The sequence below is a fragment of the Varanus komodoensis genome, unplaced genomic scaffold, assembly GCF_004798865.1.
Source record: "Varanus komodoensis strain SLA01 unplaced genomic scaffold, ASM479886v1 scaffold10, whole genome shotgun sequence".
Taxonomy (NCBI): Eukaryota; Metazoa; Chordata; class Lepidosauria; order Squamata; family Varanidae; genus Varanus; species Varanus komodoensis.
Genome location: NW_025335269.1, coordinates 34,598,635 through 34,620,762, shown reverse-complemented (window position 1 = coordinate 34,620,762; position 22,128 = coordinate 34,598,635). Strand labels below are relative to the sequence as shown.

The 22,128-nt window shown below is 38.8% G+C and overlaps 2 protein-coding genes across 5 annotated transcripts in view; one reads left to right on the top strand and one right to left on the bottom strand.

Moving 5' to 3' along the window:
• Nucleotides 1-3,102, bottom strand: part of EIPR1 (EARP complex and GARP complex interacting protein 1) — a 73,340-nt gene extending 70,238 nt beyond the window's left edge. For all 3 annotated transcript variants that reach the window (XR_006413597.1, XM_044418727.1, XM_044418735.1), the window contains exon 1: nt 2,898-3,102. Coding sequence is in view for 2 of the 3 variants with exons in the window: in XM_044418727.1 (XP_044274662.1) it covers nt 2,898-2,939 (42 nt within the window). In the remaining variant the exon portion in view is untranslated. The remainder of the gene's footprint in view (nt 1-2,897) is intronic.
• Nucleotides 3,103-3,198: 96 nt separating this feature from the next.
• TRAPPC12 (trafficking protein particle complex subunit 12) overlaps nt 3,199-22,128 on the top strand; it is a 64,054-nt gene continuing 45,124 nt past the window's right edge. Inside the window, exons 1-4 of one of the 2 annotated variants that reach the window (XM_044418703.1) lie at nt 3,199-3,285; nt 4,059-4,112; nt 9,771-10,974; nt 19,368-19,484. In XM_044418703.1, coding sequence (XP_044274638.1) covers nt 9,778-10,974; nt 19,368-19,484 — 1,314 coding nt within the window. In that variant the 5' untranslated portion in view covers nt 3,199-3,285; nt 4,059-4,112; nt 9,771-9,777. Of the gene's footprint in view, nt 3,286-4,058; nt 4,113-4,646; nt 4,706-9,770; nt 10,975-19,367; nt 19,485-22,128 lie in introns of those variants that run through there. The other variant, XM_044418712.1, reaches the window with a different exon arrangement.

Below are 22,128 nucleotides of genomic sequence, written 5' to 3'. Positions count from 1 at the left end.
TCACACAATTCTTGTCTTGTAGATGGGGATAGGGTGCAGTGAAAACTGGAACAGAGCTTAACTCAACAATCTTCAACATTTAATTCAGGTGTTTCCTGCTCTGGAAATCAGAAGCCGCAGGGTATATAAATGGACACAATTGAATCTCTACATCTCTGACTGCCATCAAATTGGCAGGATTTACAGTTAACAATACCAGATTGACTATCTATATGTACCATATTCTCCGCCTGCTACACAGATATCAGCTGTCAGAGTTGGGTGCGTTTCAGATGGGAAGACAAGAATTGGAAAAGAAAGCTGGAGCATACGGAAATTGCAGCATCAGAAAAAGAAATGTCTATCACGCGTAGATTATACAGTATGCTGGTCTATAAGTACTATGATCTTTCACAAGACAAATCAACCACAAAAACAATTAGTCTGGCCTATGACAGATTATGGCTTACTTAAATGGATTCCCATGTTATCGAACACAATTTATGCATATATATTCCCTTTTTCAAAAATATGGAAACATCTTCCTCCTAAAACCACCTGTTCTCTAAGGAGCCTCAATCCACCAATCTGCTGCAAAAGCAGGAACACCAGAGGGTTCTTCTGCCTACAAGTGCTCCTCTGTTCATGTCAAGAAGATTTCACTGTAGACTTTTCACCTGGGGAACTCCAGTCAGGTCATGGGTTTCTGTAAAGCACCAGGAAAATGTCCGCTGATAACTTCAGTAAATGGGCAGGTAGGCAAGGAAAAAGGCACTCTCACAGGTATCTTGGTTGCAAATTATTCAGAATTTAGTACTAAAACCTTAAATCTGTCTTGGTAGCAAATGGGTAGCCGGAAGAGTTCTATAAAAAAAGGAGGCTTTTGACAGGCAGCTTTTGCATCAACTGAAAAACAGCTGATGAAAGTGTGCGCCTGCGCGTGCGCACACACACACACGACTTAAGGAATTTGAACTAAGAGGCATATTTTAATTCATGATCATCTTTCAGTTTCTGAATTCCATGAAACTCAACATGAAGGTTCAGAATCAGGAGCTAAGGATCCTTCAAACAATGATGAGAAAAATAAACTTGAGCAAAGCTATTACTTTCAAGGATGTTGCATACTGAGACGGAGGTTCAGGACAGCTTTTTTTCCCCTACAACAACACTTGTAACCTGCTTCTATACATATTTACTCAGTTACTAGTTCAATGCAGCTCATTTAAAAATAAGTATGCACAGGACTACAATTGTATTGCATACAATATTAGAATACCCTGTGACTTCTTTTTGAGGTAGTCTCTAAATATATTGCCTAAGACCAGACAATAACTTTGTTGACTATAAATGTTTTTGGTTTTCATTTTCAAGTTTGGTTTTCTTTCTTTTCCCTTTTTTTTTTTTTTTGCCAACTGGTGAAAACTAAGCTATACTTAGGTGTTTTCTGATGTACCAACTTGCAGCTCTCTCTTTCAACATCCTGTTCAAAGATTCATTCAAATCACAGTTTATGTGATTATGGGAAAGCCTTGGGTGAATTCTCCCCTCTCTCCATCTACCCTCTGGGCAAGAGAAGAGTGCAAGTACCCACTTTTCTATTAGAACAAATTACAGGTCTGCATTACATCCAAAGATTAGCTAAACCATGACATGCAATCATAGCAACATTTCCATTCATCAAAAGACATCTCCAAGACAGACAGGTGGTAGTCCCAATTAAAGGTACAGTTCTGCATGTACAGTCCTCTTCTATGAAGCATAAACTCAAAAAGCCCCTACCAATATGTTTCTCATTGCTAGTGAATGTTTTCTTGAAGATTAAATCTTTAATGACCCACTGGAAGCATAAAATTCTATAGCACTAGCAAAGGGATTCCAGGAGACCCACACAAATACAAAACAAAATTATTTTATTTTTTCTAAGCTGGACAGTGAAGAAGGTAACAGGAATGAAATGAATTCATTTGAAACATGGTGCTAGGGGAGAGCTTTGTGAATAACCTGGAATGATAGAAAGATTATCTAAGTCTAAAATCCATAGCTGAAAGAGGTGGGCATCAAAGCAGCAATCCACTGACTAAGCATTTTGTGGTGGTGATTTCTCAAATGTCCAGACCAGCCCACAGATCCAACAAAGTTGAGAAACCCTACTGTAGCAGATTGCTGTTAGCTCTGAAGAGTCACTTGGCCATCCCTGTCAAGGTTCACTAGCCCCAGATAGTGCAAGAAAGAAGGTGCATGGTGATCTCCACACATGCTTTTGCCCTGAAGAATTTGACTTACTCCAGTCTGCCAAACAACTCAACAAAACCAGAAGGGAAGGCGGCGCAATCTCAGCAGATAATGAGGGAAATTTAAACCTATGCATCCCTGCACATGGAGGTATGAAGTTAAAACAGTGCATATATGCAGAAGGTCATGTGATGATCATGTGTTTGAGTGTGCTTCTGTGCATGCATGTGCATGTGCGCATGATGTGCACTTACAAGTGGCACAGCCACATGCAGCCCTAGGGTCAAAAGGGTCAATCATTCATAATTTAGATAAAGAACTGCAGAAAAATGCACAGAATGCTTTCAATTTTCCATGGAAGGAAATATTCCTCCATGCAAGGCTATTATTAATTAGGCAGTAAAAATACCAATGACGTAAATAAATAACTCAAATGCCTTTACTAGCCAACTAATACAGAAAAAGCTTCATTTATGAAGGGCATCTAATCACTTTGGTACACTTATGACTACACACTGTCAGTGTGTATTTTGTTTATCGTTTTTCAATTTGAACACCGCATCCCTGGCAAAGAGACGCATAAAAACCCAGTATTTCCATTACGAAGTTTTCCATCCCTTCACACAGACACAAATCCAAGCCCGAAACCATCCCTCCGCTCCCTCCTTCTCTCATCTCGTTACCTGGAACTCCAGCCCGTAAATCACAGGAGCATCATCCTCCATGGCTGCAGCGGGCTAGGGACCAACAGTTGCCCGGCCGGCTTGGCGCGACCCCTGCTCCCAAATCCGCCGCGATGAGGAGCCCCGCTAGAGTCCCTGCTCCTCCCCTTCCCTTTCGAACACGCGTAGGCAAAGGCGAAACACAACAAACCCTCCACGTCCCACGTCGGCTTCCGTCTTTCTTCCACTTCCGGGGAAAGCGTCAGGCGCGCGCTCAACGTAAGAAGGAGACGGCGAAAGAGAACGGGAACTTGGCTGCGCAGGCGCAGTCGGCAGTGTCTCTTGCTTCACTTCCCTCTTCTCGGCGGCGTCTCGGAGGTGCAGTCCGAATAGACAGGGCGCGGGGCAGGTGAGTCGGCACGGAGCAAAAGCCTTCCGCTTTTCTGGGGCCTGAAGTGGGAGAGTGCGCACTCTGGCCAGTGGCGATCGGCTGTCCTCCCGTCTGCCGGTGGCTTCTTATAAGGTCCTCTTCGGTCACCGGCGAGATGGCTGTGCCGGGTCAGACTGCGAGGGGAGGCGTGCAGTTTCATACACAAAGAACAAATAAGAAATGAATAAGTGCCTCCTCGAGGAAAGCTGTCATATCAGGGGGAAGGCGTGCTAGACTACATCTCCCCTGTTCTGAAAATAATGATCTATAAAGTAGTATTCAGTCAGGTGAAAAGCAACTTCTGAAGTCTCAGGTGACACTGTCAAAAAGAGGTTTTCCGGCTCATCTGCTGTATGCAGGAGCTAGGGCCTAAGGGATCCTGGAGGAGGCAGAAGTAGTTGCCATGACATTTGTATCTGGAGATGCCAATTAGGCTGCAATTCTGCAGCTGCTGATCTCGGAGTAACTTCTATGAATTTGATGGAACTGAATGCTGAGTAGGCTTTCATAGGATCACCGGTAATCATATAAAGCAGCAGTGGTGAATATGCTCTCAAGAAAGTTTTGGTCTTCAACTCCCACCGTCCCTCACCTTTTGCTTTGCTGGTTAGGGCTGATGGAGATTACAGTTCATCAACATCTCGAGGACCACATGTTCTCCCCTCCTGCCATGATGTACAATATTTTCAGGATGCAAAATGGTTTGGTTCTTATCCATAATTAGGGAAGTAATGGTTATTCCTTTTTTGCAGATGGCTAAGTGACTTCCCCAAGGGTACTGAGACTCACCAGAATAAAGAATAAAGGTAAGTCTGATTTTTTCATGTGATGATGATGATTTTGTACTGAGAATACTGCAAAGGCCAGATACAATCTGTGTCTCATTTTTGTTTCCTGGTAGTTTGCTCTAGAGTAATATTCCATCTCTTGGTTTCATTGTAGGAAAACCAGTACCTCATTAAAGAACTAGTGACCTTCACATAAGCCAAATGTCCTCAAAGAGTGGCCTTGGTCTGTTTTATTCAATATCAGATTTTTTGCTGTTGTCTAAAAAAACCAAAGTGAAATCGCAGAGTCTTCAGTAAGCAGCAGTCTACCCACTTTTTCAACAGCTGAGCATATACAGCGATAGTGCTATGTCTTGCACAAGCTTACTGTCCTCAGATTCATGAATTAGGAGAATTAATGAGAAGTTTGGGGGGTTTGTTTGCTGTCTGTGAGAGAAATTTGTCCCTTCTGGCAAACAGTTCAGCAGTAGGCAAAACGTATGTGCTGGAATTTTCTTTTTCAGGTGAAAATGAGAAAATCTATGCTGCACATGCATTTGAACTGCACAGATTGGCACTGAACCTATCATCTGTACATTTTTGGTTCTGTCTTCTACTTCTTATAGAGGGAGGTGAGGAACCAGACATGATTATGATAGTGAAATAATCCATGGGTTATAACTCTAGATTGTTTCTCCCTGAAAAACCCAGAGTTTCAGATTCAGATATTATAGAGAACAATCCAGGGTCAGAGTTGTTTAGCATACTTGTAGCAAGTGGATAGTTGTTCCTGAACCATGGGTTATTTCATTGGGTGAACCATGTCATACTGTATCTACTTGGCATCTCCAATGATGAACAGGGAACAAAGAAGAAGAGGAGCTTTGGCTATTGAGCAGTATAAAAATGAAATAAGTAAAACAAGAAATGTCACAGAGAGGAAGAGAGTGAGTAGATAGCTTCCCACAAATAATTATTGTAACGCAGTGGCACTACTAGGCATTTAAATGCTTCAAGACCCAAGCTGTTAGGACACAAATCTGGGCATTAATATCTACATTGCCTTTTAACATATTACATAGCAATGAAAGTAGTTAAAGCATGTGGGAAGGGGAGAATTAACCTTTGCTTTCTATTGCATATTAAAATTGCCTCCTCCATGGCAGTTAAGCTGAGTCAGAATCCTACCATTGGCATGAATGGACACCCAAGGCTTTATGGGAAAGATCAGGTTCCTGGGAAATTATTTTGGGGCACCATGGGTCCAAGTCTAGCAATATCCCTGTTAGAGGCTAAGATGATTATACAATTCTTCACATACTTAACATATGTGACATTATTCTTCACATAATTTACTCTGTGGGTCTTAATTCTACTGGTAGCATTTATTTCCCATTCATGTGGTAGAGAGTGGGATGTGGTGGTTAGAGTTTTGGACTGGCAATCTGAGAGATCAGTGTTCTAGTCCCAACTGAGACATGAACCTCACTAGTGACTTTGAAGCAGGACATTCGCTCTCAGTCCAAGCCACCACACAGGTTTGTTGTCATGATGATAAAATGAAGTGGAAGAGTACTATGTAAGCCACCTTGTGTGTCTCACAAGAGGAAAAAGGAGGTATATAAATGCAATGTAATAATAATAGATGTTTAAATGCTAGAGCAAAGCATATTTATTTTTATCAAGTATGTATGTGGTATTAGGAAAATATCTTTCATGATGGTCTGCCATTGTTTTTCTTGTTTATCTTATCCATACAACTATCATTTGGTATATGCATCACTCACTTGGTTACCACTTTAGCACATATTTTATTCTCAAAATTGTAGAGCTGTGAATGTTAATCAAAGTTGCTGTCAATTGAAATTGTCCAGAAGATTCACTGCATCCTCCAAAAGTACTCATCAATTGGAAATTCCTCTAACAGCATATTTTCCGTATTGCTTTCCTCATATCATTTCCTGTACCATTGTTGATACATATTTAGCATGTTTTACTCCAAAGTTCCTCAAATAAGCTGCCAATCTTTTCTCTCATTTCAGTGTAGAAAGTCAAATATTAACTATTTCTGCAGGTTGCCCTAAATATATACCCTTTCTATAATATGCCAAGTTGCCACGAGGAAAAATAGGCAAAGTGTCTCCTATTAGAAGAGTAAACCTATGTATTTTAAGTTGGTAGTTTGGCTTTTTTATGCTTCTGCCCCTGTATTGAGATCTACTGTCACCATGATTTGTCAAAATTATTTTGCAAAACAATTGCAAACATCCATGATCTCGAAGGTCTGACAGATAGTACTTGCACTGGCTAAATGTCTTACCTGCTGTTGTTTCCAGGGGCCGAAATAAAGTTGCACAACACAATGCTTTCCAAAATAATTATTCAAACAGTTGAATGTCTGAGAAATAGCCCCAGAAGGACATACCTTGGTACAAGTGTATACAATTAATTTGGTTGTGCAAACTAAGTCAATAAGTCAGCAGTAAGACTGCTGTGCTTGAGCAAGGGAAGAAGATGTTTAAGAATTTTGCATTCCTTGACAAATCTGCCTGAAACTAGCAGGCTTTTTATAAGAGCAGCGTTCTTTTTATAAGAGTTGAGGCAATAGAAATTCACTCCATGTTTATGTACATTAATTATTGATGGGATGCATGGTCCCTTTAATTGAATTTGTGAAGCTGCTATGCATCCTATTACAGATATTGGTTATTTTAAATTATTGTTGAGGATAAATCATGCTGGATCATATCAAGAGTCTATCTAATCCAGCATGCTGTTTACACAGTGGTCAACCAGCAGCCTATGGGAAACATTGCGCTGGCAGGAATATCTTAAGCTGTTGCAGTCACTTTGGATCTTCCTCTACTGTATAAGGGAAACGGACAATGAACAATGTACATCTACCATAAAAATTAATTTCGAAAGTAGCAATGACAACTCGTTGCTAAGTGAAAGTTGAAAAATCTTGTACCTCAATATGCCACCTTTCTAGTACATAACTTTATCAGAGTATCCAACATGTTCAATACAAGTTGAAGAATATTCTCTTATAGCAGGTAGAATTTGCATTAGCTTGAGGGAATGGTGAATGACCCAATAAGATTTCAGCTCATTAGCTTTAGAAACAGAAGCTTCAAAATATGGTTATGATTAATTATAATAGTGGCAAGATATATACTTATCCCAAAAACATAAGTTTCCAATTCTTAAAATTTTGTTTATGACTGTATAGTAATGGCTCAGAAATATCAAAACGGTACATGGAAGCTTTCTCACATTAATTTTCCCCACTTGGATACTTTATAAAGACAGTCTTTAAGAGTGCTTTTGCATATTGAGGAAATAATAAAAGAAATAACTAATATAAAAATGGGGAAATCACCTGATCCGGATGAATTTCCACTTGAGTGGTATAAAATATTTTCTAGCTTTTTAGTTCCTAACTTTTGTTTGTATAATTTTATCTCTGAATTGTGTTCTTTCTTGTCAATGCTTAAAAGATATTTAAATTTCTGTAATTTCTAAACCCAATAGAGTTCACACTGATTGTGCTAATTACCAAACTTTATGGACTAATTCTGATATTAAAATATTAACCATAATGTTGACAGTTGGACTGCAACACGTTCTTACAATATTAGCTTAACCAGATCAGGTTGGGTTCATTAAAACAATCAAGAACCACCAATCACAGATTGGTTGCTGATCTGATTGCATTAAATAAAGAACAGATACAATTATGATTATTTCTCTGAATGTGGAGAAGGTATTTGATAAAATTTATAGGAAATTTATTTTTGCTACGCTGAGAAATTTTCCTGTAGAATTTCAGAAATTGGTTAAAATTTTTGTATTCTACCCCAAGAGCTAAAGTCAGGACCAACAGTTTTTGTCTCCCTTGTTTTGCTTAGTTTTGTTTTTACTTGAGAAGTACCAGAGAGGAATGCCCTCCCTGTCCACTGATATTTGCTCTATGCTTGGAACCTCTGGCATGTGCTATGTGACAGAACCCTGATATTCATGGATCCATGCATAATTCCTTGAAATTTAAACTTTTTCTTTGTGCCAGTATCTTTTCTTGTTTATTTTGCAACTTTACTCATCTGTTCTGGCTTTGATAGAGATGATAAAACATTTACATATTTATCTGGCTACTATATTAATTGGTCAAAAGTCTGAACTGAAGCTGATTGGAAATGTTATTCCCCATAGTGGTATAACTGGCAATCAGATTTTGTTCAGAGTTGATTGCTTACAGTTATGTGGAAATACTTGTCCCTAGGGAGAAGGAGAACCTTGTTAGCTGCCTTGGGTTCCTTGCAAGAGAAGAAAGGAGGATATAAATGTGAGATGATGCTGATGGATATATACCTCAAATGATTCAGCTAAATTTGTGTAAATTGGTTAATGATATCTCAAGAGATATACATTGATGGACATCTTTAAAGTTATGTCTTTAATTGTTTAAGTTTTATTTATTTATTTAAAACACTTCTATGCTGCTCCCATCGCAACAAAGCCTCAGGGCGGCTCACAACATAAATAAAACATATAAATATAACAATTATACAATTAAATTAAAAACCCCGGTGACATCTCGGCTTAAAAATTTTAAAATCCTCTAAATACAATAAATTAACAATTAAAATATGTTTTAAATAAAAATGTCTTAGCCTGGCGCCGAAAAACAAATAGCGATGGCGCCAGGCGGACCTCTCTGGGGAGCGCTTTCCATAGATGGGGCACCACTGCAGAGAAAGCCCTCCTCCAGATACTCACCCTCCTAATATTATTCACAGAGGGTTCCCAGAGAAGGGCATCTGCTGCCGATCTCAAGGGGCGGGAGGGCATATATGGACGCTTTACATGGTATTCCTCTACTTATACCTGAAAAATATTTCCAGGAACTCAATGCTTTGTCTTGCAAATTTCTCTGGGGTTCCATTCTGCTATGAATGTCTTTGAAAAGGAAGCAACTTTCCATTAAAGAAGGTGGATTCAATTTTCCTGATCTTTCTTTATATCATTTTAGGTATCTGTTGACTATACTTTCCCCCCTGCTCAGATGAGAATTCTTTCCTTGGTCAGCTTTGGAAATTTAACATTAGGATTCTCTTCCCAAATGAATTATATTAGTTTTTTGGTACACCTAAACTGATAGAGTAGGTCCTAGGGTGGATCTGATTACATCACTTTTCAGTAAGAGTAGATTGAAATCATGGTTTTCTACATAATTTGCACGCATGCCTGCCTTACCTTTAGGCAGAGGAACTTCATTAAGATATTCCCAAACTGGGTTTCTTTTATGGCCTGCTGCCATAATAGGTTTTCTCCAAGGAACGAATAATATGATAAACCTTAGGCTATACCCCAAAAAATCCAGTATTCTGCTCAAAAGTTCCACTTTCATTTTTATTGCTTGCACCTTCCTCCTCCCCCTTAGCTTCTTGCACAGATCTATTCTGCTCCCAACAATCTTTTATTCATTGATTTTTTTAAAAAAACTTAGCAATTAAAAGGTAAGGGGTTGATTCTTTGTACAAAGATTTGCAAAGGAACAACTCTGCATGCTTAATACTAGATATTTCATTTATTGAAAAGGCAATATAGAACCCCATACTCCTGCTTTATGCATAAGTAATTCTATCATTCTGTATTGTTTAGTAACATTCATATTTCCTTCTATTTCTTTTCTAGAACAATTATGGAGAACAAAGAAGGTGATGTTGAAGGAACCAATATAATAGGTTCAAATGCAGTAGAAAGAGTGTGTGCCATCCAGAAGCAAGCTCAGGAAGAACTTATTTTTCATGAAGAAACAATTGATCTTGGAGGAGATGAATTTGAATCTGGGCAGAATGAGACAGTCATAGAAGATTCTGCTAACTTCATAGATAAGCTTAATGAGCACATGATGGAGAGCGTTGTTATTTCAGATTCTCCAAATAACAGTGAAGATGATACTGGTGATCTTGGTTGTCTGCAAGAGATTGTAAAGCAAATGGAAGCAAAAGATATTCAAGTTGAAGAAGGTGAGCTGGGAAAAGAAGTTTCCGACAAGAGTGAAATGAAGCCTGAAGATGTCCCCACAGGTATTTCTAATAATGGAATTGATGATCAATCCTCTTCAAAAGAAGACTTGAGGCAAGAGCCAGCAAAAGATGAACTGGAGATGGAAAGTGATAAACTGTGTAACTCTGTATCAAATATTGACTATAAACCTGAAGAGACTGTATCCTCACCAGTAGTCAGCAAATCACCTGTTGACTCTGAACCTATTCCTGTGTGTACGATTTTCAGCCAAGGAAACCGCATGAATGATCAGAAACAGTTTCTGCATGATGGCTTTGAGCCTCAAATGGTGAAGTCACCTAGCTTGGGGGGTTTAAGTGAGGCTCCAGCAAAAGCATATCCACAGGTAGTTCAGCCTAGTCCAAGCCTAAGCAAGTTTTTTGGTGAAACCATTAATACTAATACACTAGCTTCTGATTTCTTTGATTCCTTTACAACATCCTCTTTTATTTCTGTCAGTAATCCTAATGTAAGCTCCTCAGTACCAGAACAAATGTCTTCACTTATATCAGTTGGGGAGTTTCATGACACTGTTGACCATAAATATTCTGTTAAAAATGGAAGAGCTGAAGCTGGGAGATCTGCATCTTCACCAGAAATATCCCAATCTCCTAAGCCATTTTCTCAGATCCAAGCTGTTTTCCAAGGTGGTGACGATCCTTTTGCTTCTGTGCTAAATATGAGTGAAGTGGACAGAAGAAATGATGCCTGGCTTCCTAGTGATGGAACTAGGAATGTCTTGATTTCAGTAGCCACACAGCAGTACAGTAATGTTTTCATTGACAAAGAAAATCTTACAATGCCAGGATTAAAATTTGACAACATTCAGGTAAGAGACTTCTCTTGCTTTTGCAGCTTGGGATACTATGGCTAATTAACTAAATGACATGTACAATGTACTATTTAAAAAAAAAAAAAAGACAGGATGCTGTGTTAGTTCATAAGAAAAATGTCAAAATCCCCCTCATCCCCACACAATACCTTGATACAGGGGAGCAAGGGGCTCAGGATGAAGGGTGGCAGACTCAAGCCCAAGCCCTTTAGGTTATATAGCATAGTAGAATAAGATTTCAGGAGAACGGGAAAGAAAAAAGTGTTCCTTGTGAACTTCAGGTGGTGCTGTGTGGCCTTTTCTCCAAGCTGGTTGGAAGTCAGGACAGAAGCACTCCTTTTAGGTCTTGGTGACACTCGCATTAGAAGATGGTGCTAGAAGTCTCTGGAGCTTTTCACTCAGTTACCTATTTGCATTCAAAGATCACGGTTAACCACTTTGCAAATAAACTGCCATGGTATGGAGATTCCCTGAACAACCCACAGTTGTCCCAGCAAGCTATTGGTTTTAATAGTATCAATCACTAATTTGTAAGGGTTGGAGAAAATGTTCATCCATCCTGCCTAATCTTGGAAGCTAAGCAGGGTCAGGCCTGGGCAGAAGTGGGATGGGTGACCTGAGTGTATGATTCTATGATTATTGCTGTCAACTGCCTAGAGAGCTTTGGCTATGGGCAGTATAAAAATGTAATAATAATAATAATTATTATTATTCCAGTGGCTATGGCACATACCGCAGGTGCCATTGTAGCAGAACTCATTACCTCAGTGCCTGTATCAGCACCCTTTTCTTACTATGTGGGAAAGCCTATTCCCACAACTTCAGCATGCCCAATTAAATTAACTTGATGAGCCCTTAGGAATGTGATAACACATTTGCCAATTTATTTTGGAAAGACTGTTCACTAAGTCCATCTTTTCCATCTTTAACTATGTATCCCCTCATTCCCTCTTCCCCTCTCACATTTATATTACTAGCTTGCAAACAACTCTTTTTACTTTTTCTATATTTTAAAGGGCTGCTGTCAAGTAAGCACACTCAGTCTCAAAGTAGGAACACCTTCTGGCAAAGCACCTCCTGTCCAGCTGCATTTGGCTACCCACTCTCCTCCCCTTCTGCTTGTTGCTTTTCCCCTTCTAGCTGTCACAACTTGATATGGGTTACAGACAAGTGAGCCAAACATAGGCAAATGCAGTGCTGTTTTTGTCATGGAACACACCGGAACAGAGTTCCAGCACCATTTTTCGACAGATTTTCCAAGTTTTAAAAGTAACTTTTGAAAATTTGATGTTTGGTCCACGTGGATTTGAATCACCCTGTTGAGCGTAGCAGGTCGGCAGCAAAATCATTAAAACAGTGCATGTGGGCTGTTTGTGTGTCGAATCCAATGCATGCGTACTTTGTCCGCGCTGGTTGTGATGGCGCTGCTTGGCTTGTGGTGCTGCTTGGCTTGTGATTGGTCGTGTGGTCGCACACCGAGTGCTTACTGCGGGCGGTGACTGTTATGTTTCGTTACACAACTGACGTGTGTGGGTGTGTGTACACTGACTGACTACGTGTGAAAGGTAAATAATTTCATGAGTTCCGGCACCGTTTTTCTTACAAAAAAAGCACTGGGCAAATGTCATGACAAAGCAGTATCACAGAAGAAAAAATTGCTGAAATGTAAAAGCAGTTGTCAGCTAAGAAGCGATGAGGGAGGACCACAATAGCAGAACAGAGATTGCTAGAAATGGCAGGGAGGTTTGCTGCTCTGGCCAGACTCTGACTGTTCCCACCAACCCATGCTAAAATCACCTTCCCATACTGGGGCAATGCAGCAAGCCACCATCTGTTTGAACAATCCTAAAAAAAGCCATGGGTTCTCAGAGAGGCTTATTTGTGGAAATAAGGAAATAAGCCATGTTGCAGAGACTATGCTGAGTTCATATGACATAGCAATCCGCTAGACCTGATCACCCACGTTGCATTGTCAGGTCATGAACCATGTGTACCTGAATAAGCTGCTCCCTTCTGTTCCTGGCTGGTGAAGAGAGCCATAAAACTCAGCAGTCCACTTGATTAATCCTATTAAAAAGTCATTGCAATCTCCTCTCAGATATTTTATGCATTACCACATAAATTTCAAAACTCTTTTGTAGGAACTGTGTGACGTTAGTAGCCCTCACATTGTTCTTCCTTTTCCACCCTTGCTTACATGGTTAGACCCACCTGAGGTCCACCTCCATTCCTAAATGACAAGCTGCTGCTGTAGATTTGCGTAGTACCCTGCAAAATCAAAATGTTACTGAGCAATTTGTTGGCCCTCATAAAAAAGCTAGTTGGAACTGCAACCTGTCCTATTCCCTTATTGCAAGCAGGGATAGAGAATAATAGTATCAATCACTAATTTGTAAGGGTTGGAGAAAATGTTCATCCATCCTTGGACAAACCCTGGACATTGACTTGACTTACGGATAGGAAATTGAACCCTACTGGATGTTGTCAGAATATAGCAACATGTTGCTCATTTGCTATCTGAACACACATGAATATAGTACTTGGGAAAACATGGAAATGTTTTGGACAAACTGTGGTGGAAAAATACGCCTTATTAAGTATGCATGGAATTTTCTTTGGTGTTGTTTGAAGGATAAGAAAATGCCAATTTTAATGACTCAGAACCTGAATTCCCAAGAGCATAAGTGAATCAGTTCCACTCATACGTAAGTGTGCCTAAAATACTTTCCGTTGCAACTGAGTTCATGGTTCAGAAGTTATTAAAGTTAACATACTCTGGAGCTTTGTGTCTGGTAGAATGCCTGTGGTTGTGTCTTATGTGTTTTGGAGTAACTAAAAAAAGTGCATAGATTAAAAAAATAAATTAGAAACGTCATCCGTCAGGACCTGTTACTGCAGGTTTATAAGAAAGCCCTGAAAACACAATTTTACTCTGGCCTTCTCCTAATAAGTTTACTGTTGTTGCTGGAGAAAGAGGAGGGGTATTGCTGCTTTTATTGGTTTTAATACCACATCAATTTTATTATCTTTTATTATTGTTGTATGTTGCCAGGGCAGAGGGTCCTCCTACCTTGAAGGGCATCCAAGTAATATTTTAAATAAATATATTTATAACACCTCACAATCTCAGGCACCATATTGTCTTTATGTTAAATTCTGTACTGTCAAGTGACCTTTTAGATGGTCTGCATCTAAATAACATAAAAATATATAAAATTAATTAGTTTTAGTTATTAACATTTATTAAAGTTATTAAAATGGCATTATTTTGCTCTTTATTTGAGTCCCTTGTTATCCTTCCAGTCATTATCATTCTTCAGCTCCTCATTCTTCAGCTCACTCCTTTTAGCTCAGATCTTTAAAAAAAATGACCTCTTTTGAGATGTGGCAGCTAATTTTCATTCTTTAGTTCCATTTGTTAGCTACGAGGGGTGTTCAATGTATTCTCAGTATCCGCATGAAAAAAAAGGAATAATAAATTGAAATAATTTTTATTTTTCAATGTAATCCCCCATAACTTCAATACACTTATTACATCTAGAAATTAACTTTTCAATTCCCTGTAAAAAATACCCTTCCTCCTTGTCTAAAAAATGTGTGTTAATTGCTGCCTTGAGCTCTTCATCATCAGAAAATCGCTTTCCACGAAGATCTTTTTTTAAATTCAGGAATAGGTAGTAGTCACTGGGGGCCAGGTCCGGGCTATAGGGTGGATGGTTTATTTCTTCAAAACCACAGTCTTGCACAGCAGCCTTTGAAACACATGCTGTGTGAACAGGCATGTTGTCGTGAAGAAGCAACACACCTGCGGTCGGTTTTCCCCACCTTTTTTCTTTAATTGCTTCTCTTAAATTATGCAGAGTGGTTGCGTAAGATGCTGCGTTTATGGTTTCACCTTTTTTCATGTACTCGATCAATAAAATTCCCTTTGAGTCCCAAAACACTGTGGCCATGATTTTTCCGGCCGATGGAGTGACTTTGAATTCCTTCGGAGGGTCAGCACCTTTTTTATGCCACTGCATGGACTCCTGCTTACTTTCAGGGTCATAGTGATGAACCCAAGTTTCATCTCCAGTAACAATCCGGTCGAAAATACTTGATGGATCTTCACCACAGAGCTCTAAAAACTCCCTATAGCACTTGACTCGCACGTGTTTCTGAGGCACCATGAGCATTCGTGGCACCCATCTTGCACAGACCTTTGACAGGTTAAGATGGTCATGAAAAATAGTAAATATGGTACCAATGGATAGGTTTGTCATCTCTGCTAACATTTTGATTTTTTAAAAAATAAGTTTTATTTGAAATTATAATCCTAAAAAATCAAAAAGAAAACTACAAACAACATCCATCATCAAAAACATCGAGTCCGCTGGGTCAGCCCCCACACCTTTCTTTTTCCATTTATGATAACTTAAATACATATTTAAATCTAAGCCAAGTCCTGTTTCTCTAGCCAATAATAAAAAGAGTCCCGAGTTTGATAGAAGTCAGTATCTTCTTTCTCCTTCAGTGATAAAGTCAGTCTATCCATTTCTGCACAGTCCAGAATCTTTTTTAGAATCAGTTTATTGGTGGGTAGTTCCTCACTTTTCCAGTGTTGAGCGAATGCAATCCTCGCCACAGTGATTACATGTAAAATCAAATACTTTTCTTGTTTACTAATGTCCTCTGGTATAATGCCTAATAAAAAAACGTCAGGTTTAAAAGCTAAGGATTTTTGTAACATTTCCTCGAGCCATTTATGTATTTTAATCCAATACTTTTTCACATTATCGCAAGTCCACCACATATGATAAAAAGTACCCAATTTATGTTTACATTTCCAACATCCATTTGACATATTTGGAAACATCTTAGCTAATCTATTTGGCAACAGATACCATCTAGAAAACATTTTATACAAGTTTTCTTTATACGAAGTTGCTAATGTTACCTTAATATTTCTCTCCCACAGCTTTTGCCGCTTTTCTAATTCAATATTATATCCAAAATTTTGTGCTCCCATTATCATAGTTTCCTTAACCTGTTCATCTTCCATTTTCCTATCAAGTAAGAAGTCATATAATCTTTTAATCATTTTCTCATCTGATTTAAGCATCACTTGATCAAATGCTGTTAAGTCCTTATAAAAACCCCACACTTTACAATCTTTAGCATATCTCGATTGTATCTGCACCTTATGCCACCAAGAGATATTAGATCCCTGCTCTTGTGTTTCTTGATTCAATTTCAGGCCTCCATCCTTATCCCAAATATCATCATATCTTATAATTCCTTCAAAGTTCAGTGCATTTGGATATACCAAAGCTTCCATGGGTGAAAGCCATCTTGGTAATTTATTATACAGTTTTATTTTTAACTTTTCCCACATCGACATTAATGATTTTCTAATATAGTGACTTTAAAAAGAGCCATGTGACTTAGCCTTCTCATACCACATATAAGCATGCCAGCCCATTTGCAAATCATGCCCTTCTAACAGTTTCTCAATTTTTTTCACATTTTATTTCATAGTGGCAGTAACCGGCCCGCCTGAGCAAGGGTCGTCTTCAATGCTTTCTCTGTCCCTTTTAAATTCACTTGACCACTTTTGAACAGTAGATAATGAAGGTGCAGAATGCATGGATTCTCAAGCATGGAGTTCCTCAGGTGTCTGTTCTGTCCCCCATCCTATTTAAGATCTACATGAAACCTCTGAATGGGTCCATCTGGAGTGTTGGAGTGCATTGCCATCTGTATGCTGATGGCATGCAGCACTCTCTCTCCTTTTCATTGTCAGCAAATGAGGCTGTGGAAATGCCTAGTCAGTGTCTGGCTGCAACAATGGTCTGAATGAGAGTGAGCAAACTGAAGCTTAGTCCAAATGAGAAATGCTGTTTCGGGGGGGGGGGGGCTCCTCTGACTCGATGAAGGAACCATTTCAACCTGTTCTAGATGTGATTGCACTCTCCCCAAAGGAGCAGGTTTTTAGCTTCAGGTTTCTCCATGATCCATCTTAGTTGAGGCTCAGATGGTTTCAGTGGCTCAGAGTGCCTTTTACCATCCTCAACTGGTGTCCCCACTACACCCTTTTCCAGGCACAGATAGCCTGGTTTCCGTAACCTTTGCTCTGGTAATTGCCAGATTTCATTACTTCAGTACACTCTGTGTGGAGCTCCACTTGAAGACTCTTCAGAAGCTGCAACTAATGCTGAATGTGGCTGCCATATTAATAACTGGAACCCACAGGTCCAAACATATAAGACCTGCTCTGCCCCACTTGCATTGGTTGCCTGTATGCGTGTGGACCCAATTCAAGGTGCTGGTTTTACCCTATGAAGCCTTACATGGCTTGGGACCACAATACTTGTACCTCTCCCAGTCTCAATCTGCCTGGACACTGTGCTCAACATCTAGGGCCTCCTTCTGAGAACCAACTCCAAGGGTGGCTTGGAAGGCAGCAAGAAGAAGAAGAGCTATCTTCATGGTGGCCCCCATCTATGACATGCACTGTGGCCCACATGGCTTCAGTCTTGTCTTTTCAGTGCCAGGTTAAGATAGTTAGTTAGTTAGTTAGTTAGTTAGTTAGTTAGTTAGTTATTAAAACATTTTTTATGCCGCCCCATTCGCCGAAGCCTCGGGGCGGCTTACAACACTAGATAAAACAATAAGTTAAAATATCCATATAAAATAATCATAATTTAAAACACACATTATAAAATAAGCCGCCCTGGCCAAATAAAATTCAGTTGTGTTAGCATTTAAAATGTTAAAACCTTTTATGCCAAGGTTTTTAAGGAGATACTTGGTTTTTCAGGGGCTTGAGGGGATTAGCCACCCCTGGTGTTTTTTTACTGGGTTATTCTTTACTGTATGTTCTAACTATTTGTAATTTTTACATTTATTTTGATAAGATTTTATAGAATCTGTGTTGTATTTCATTGTATTGTTTAATATACTGTTGTAAACCTCCCAGAAAGCTTTGGTTATCAAGTGGTATAGAAATGTATGTATGTTCCAGTATACCACATTTACTGTGATATAAAAGTTTATAGAAATTTTTATTAGAATGCTTGTAAAACAAGAGCCAGTATGGTGTTGTGGTTAAGAGCACAGAAATGGGACTCAATCAATCTGGTTTCTACCATGGAGAGCCAACCATGGAGCCAACTGGGTGACTTCCAGTCACAGACTCTTAGTCCAACCTACCTGCCAGGGTTGTTGCTGTGGGGTAAGATTAAGAGCAGGAGAAGGAGGCTGGTGTAAGCTGCTTTGAATTGTTTAAAAAAGAAAAAGTCAGGATATAAATCTTATAAATAAATAAAATAGAGCAATAGCATGTATTTTTCTTACATTTTAAAATGTCAGAAAAGCAAAAGGAAATGAAAACTGTTGACAAATTTGGCTACCCAAAGGAATAGGCTTGATGTGCTGCCAACCACTCATCCATTTCAACAGGATTCAGCTCTCTTCTACTAAGGTTGTTAGAGCACTTCCAGTTTCCTTGTTATTACTGGTCAATTTCACTCTTGAGATTTGTATCTATATCAGTGACACGCATGTATTCTCTCACATACTTGCTAAGGATCATCACCTGAAAAAAACTTGCATCATCGAAGCTGCCAAACTTTCCTGCTTTTGTATTTACAATTGACACCCCTTTTTTATTAATGAACTTATGAAACAGATTTTTTTCCGTTTTGGAACAATCTTTACCCCACATCACAGCGCCTGCCTTTGGTTCTGATCCGTATCTCACTAGCCATTTATGTGTGGAGTAGGGGACCTGTGCATTTAATAGTAGAACTACAAAATTACATATGTAGTTTGACTCCCGGAAAAGGCAAATTAAGATATGCTGAGTTTGGGAAATTTATGTTCCCTGAGTTTTTATGCAGGGGTCTCACCATTGCCTTCCTGGAGTGGCAGAAAATGTATTCTGCACCAAAAGGTGCTTTGAGCTCCACTCTGATCAGCCAGGCTCCCCTGGCTGGCTGGCTGTTACTAGTCACAAAGGTTAAGAGTTAGGCAAGCAGTGGACCAGGGTTCTTCAAATAACATGCAGAAATTAGAGGCTACAGATCTTAAAGCCAGTGTGGCATAATGCACTTTTGGGGACAAGGAAAGTACCTTCCTTTCTGCATAACAGAACATTCGAGCTATTTTAACTGTAAGTAGTTATTAAAAGTTTTCTTTTCTGAACACAAGAAGTGCTAGAATTAGTCTCAGATCCAAGGGCATCATTGTACAAAAGAGTTCAAAGTACATGAGAAATATACAAAACACCTTGTGGTCAGGTGGAATGTTGCACTATCTCCAATATGTATCTTTCACATTTGCATTTTTTAAAAAGCACTTTGCATAATGGAAACTTTCAGTGAGAAATTCTTGTATTTTTCCCCCATTAGGGTGATGCAGTAAAGGATTTAATGCTCCGCTTCCTTGGTGAACACGCTGCAATGAAAAGACAAGTTCTAAATGCCAACTCTGTGGAACAGTCTTTTGTGGGTTTGAAGCAGCTGATTGTAAGTAACTGTGTCTGTTCTTGGTATTTATTGAACACTAGGTTTCTTCTCTAAATAGTGAGTTGCTGAAGGTCTTAATTCATCTGTCTTAGAAATGAGGACTTGAAAGTCATATGGTTCAAGTTCTGCATTTCATATTTAACTATTCCAGTGATTAGTCCAGTGCTGTCAGAATTCTGGAGATGGAAATTTACATCCTAGCAATCTTCACATGGCCAGAACCCCAAACATATCTCATTACTTCTGCCTTTCATCCAACAACACTGGCTGCTTTTCCTTCACATTTCTGCATCCGTATAATTGATCCTCTGTCCAGCTTAATGTGCAATACCTAGAGCTAATGTACTGGCTTCTTCTGCTATCACTACCTGCTTCTTATCCAGAGCTGCCTGAGCCCTAGCCTAAGCTGGTGGTGGGCTGCAAGATAAACATAGAGCAAAGCATACTACTGTACCTTTCCAGCATAGTAATGGCTTTTTTTAAACATTCAACACTTGACAGAAAGCCAAAGGTTTTGCCACCTGTAAATCAGGCTCTGCTATTCAGTTGTCACTTTCACAGTTATACAGAAATAAAGAATATGCAGTAGCAGAGGTTTGTTTGATGCAGTACATTTAATTTGGACCAGTGGGTTTATTAGGAATGTAGAAAAGTGTATTTTTCATTCAGTTTACTCTGATAGGTCGCAACTGTCCAGGATCTCCCCAGTGTGCTCTTTATCTCCTGAATCTTGTAACTGAAGATCACTGGAATTAAAGCTGAGTTTCTACACACACAATCTATGTACCACTGAGCTGTCACTACCCAAAGATGAACCCAAATGTTTGGACTGCATTACTCCATGCACGAAGGAGGAAGCTGTAAAAATTGTGTAGTGTCACCCATATAGAAGACTACTTTTTTGTCTCTTGGAAATTCAGTGTGTAATCTTCAGCTCAGAGGTGGAAAGACCACAAAGAGAGCCATCCTACATATAATTATACACTGAAAAATTCCTGTATTCAGCATTTCTCAACCATCCATGCTCAGGGTTATAGGACCTTTTTTGCCAAAGCATACATAGGATTCTGCCTTAAATTTTGTCCAAATAACAATCGCCTGGTGTCTAAATACCAGTAATTTTGAAGTCACAGTGCCTTAATCTTTAAAGAGCCTATAAAATATACATGTCACAATTTAAGTTTTTTTAAATTTGAGATTCTTGTGTTTATTGGTGTGTAGAGTATTTAGTTGTATTTGATATAAATAATTCCTCTGTGTAATATTGCTGCCTTAATGTAGCAAGTATTTATAAATGCCTATATTAGCCACATAGACTATATATTAATTAGCCTCTATTGTATCAAGAGTCTACATTTTAACCTCTTCCTGAAATGAATAACAATCACACTATTTTCATAACTGTCTATTCAGAAGTAAGCCCCATTGATTTCTGTGGTGATTGTTTTCAGGTACATGAGCATAAGATTGTAGCCATAGTAGGGCAATAGGAAATTAATATTCTTCAATGCAGAAAATTTACAAGTACGAGACTAAGTGTTTTATTTGCAATATTTATTATTGAGATTTGTGCTAGCAGTAGCTCTGGACAAACTTTAGCCTTATAAGGGGTTGCTGACTGAGTTTTTCTAAGTAATGTCAAAGTGTTCTATCAGAGTAATTTACATTGGAGAAGAATGTCATGGCAAATGGAGGAGGACATTTTAATCATTTTAATGGTGTTGCATGTAGAGTTAATGACTCCCATTTGAGACTCCATTTGGAAAAAAATCGTATACATTCTGTTAGTTGTCTTTCTGATTTAATGTTGAATTCCCATATGTTGCCAAATATAATAAGCTGTAGGTCTTGAGTGTATTTACTCAAATAGCCAGGAAGTTTTACTTCAACATTTTTTAAAGGCTTCTCAGTTTAAATTGTATTTTTAACCACTAAATTCAAGGAGTTACAGCTAGTCATTCTTTACCTGATTCTAGAAAAAAATGAAAGATTGATGGTAGTATTCATCCTATGCTCTGGGAGATCTAAGGGTTAGCGGGAATCTTATTTCTGGTTTCTCACTGGTTGCATTTGGGCATCACACTTGACCATGACATGAGTGAGCAACGGCCTCAGGTTCCCATGCCCTCTTTTCTATTCTGGTACAGCTATGAAGAAGAGTCTGCAAGCTTTCAGGACTGTTTTTGCTTAACCCCAACTTGCCATGTCATCTGAACAGCAAACTATTATTCATGTTAACTGTACCAGCCATTCTGAAACCATGATTTGAATGCTTTTCAAAATCAAACCAGAATGAGCTACGTATTTGGGTTTCTTCACCCTGAGCAATACCTTCACTTTTTCACAGGTACTTAGGTTTATTAGGTTTAACCTACAATTATTAGGTTGTCTGTTGCTCAGAAGTTATGATGAAACAGCTTCACAGTAACTTTTCATTTAATTGTAATATTTGTATATCATAAAGATAAGTGTCTTAGTCTTTGTTTTTGTTAGGGAAATAGATGATCTTTAGTAGCTTTTTTCAGAAAAGTAAATAGATGGTCCTCCACAATGTAATATCAGCATCCCAAAATATTGAAATTATATTTGAAATTACACATTCATATATTATGCCCACTCCATTATTCTACTACATCACCTGAAC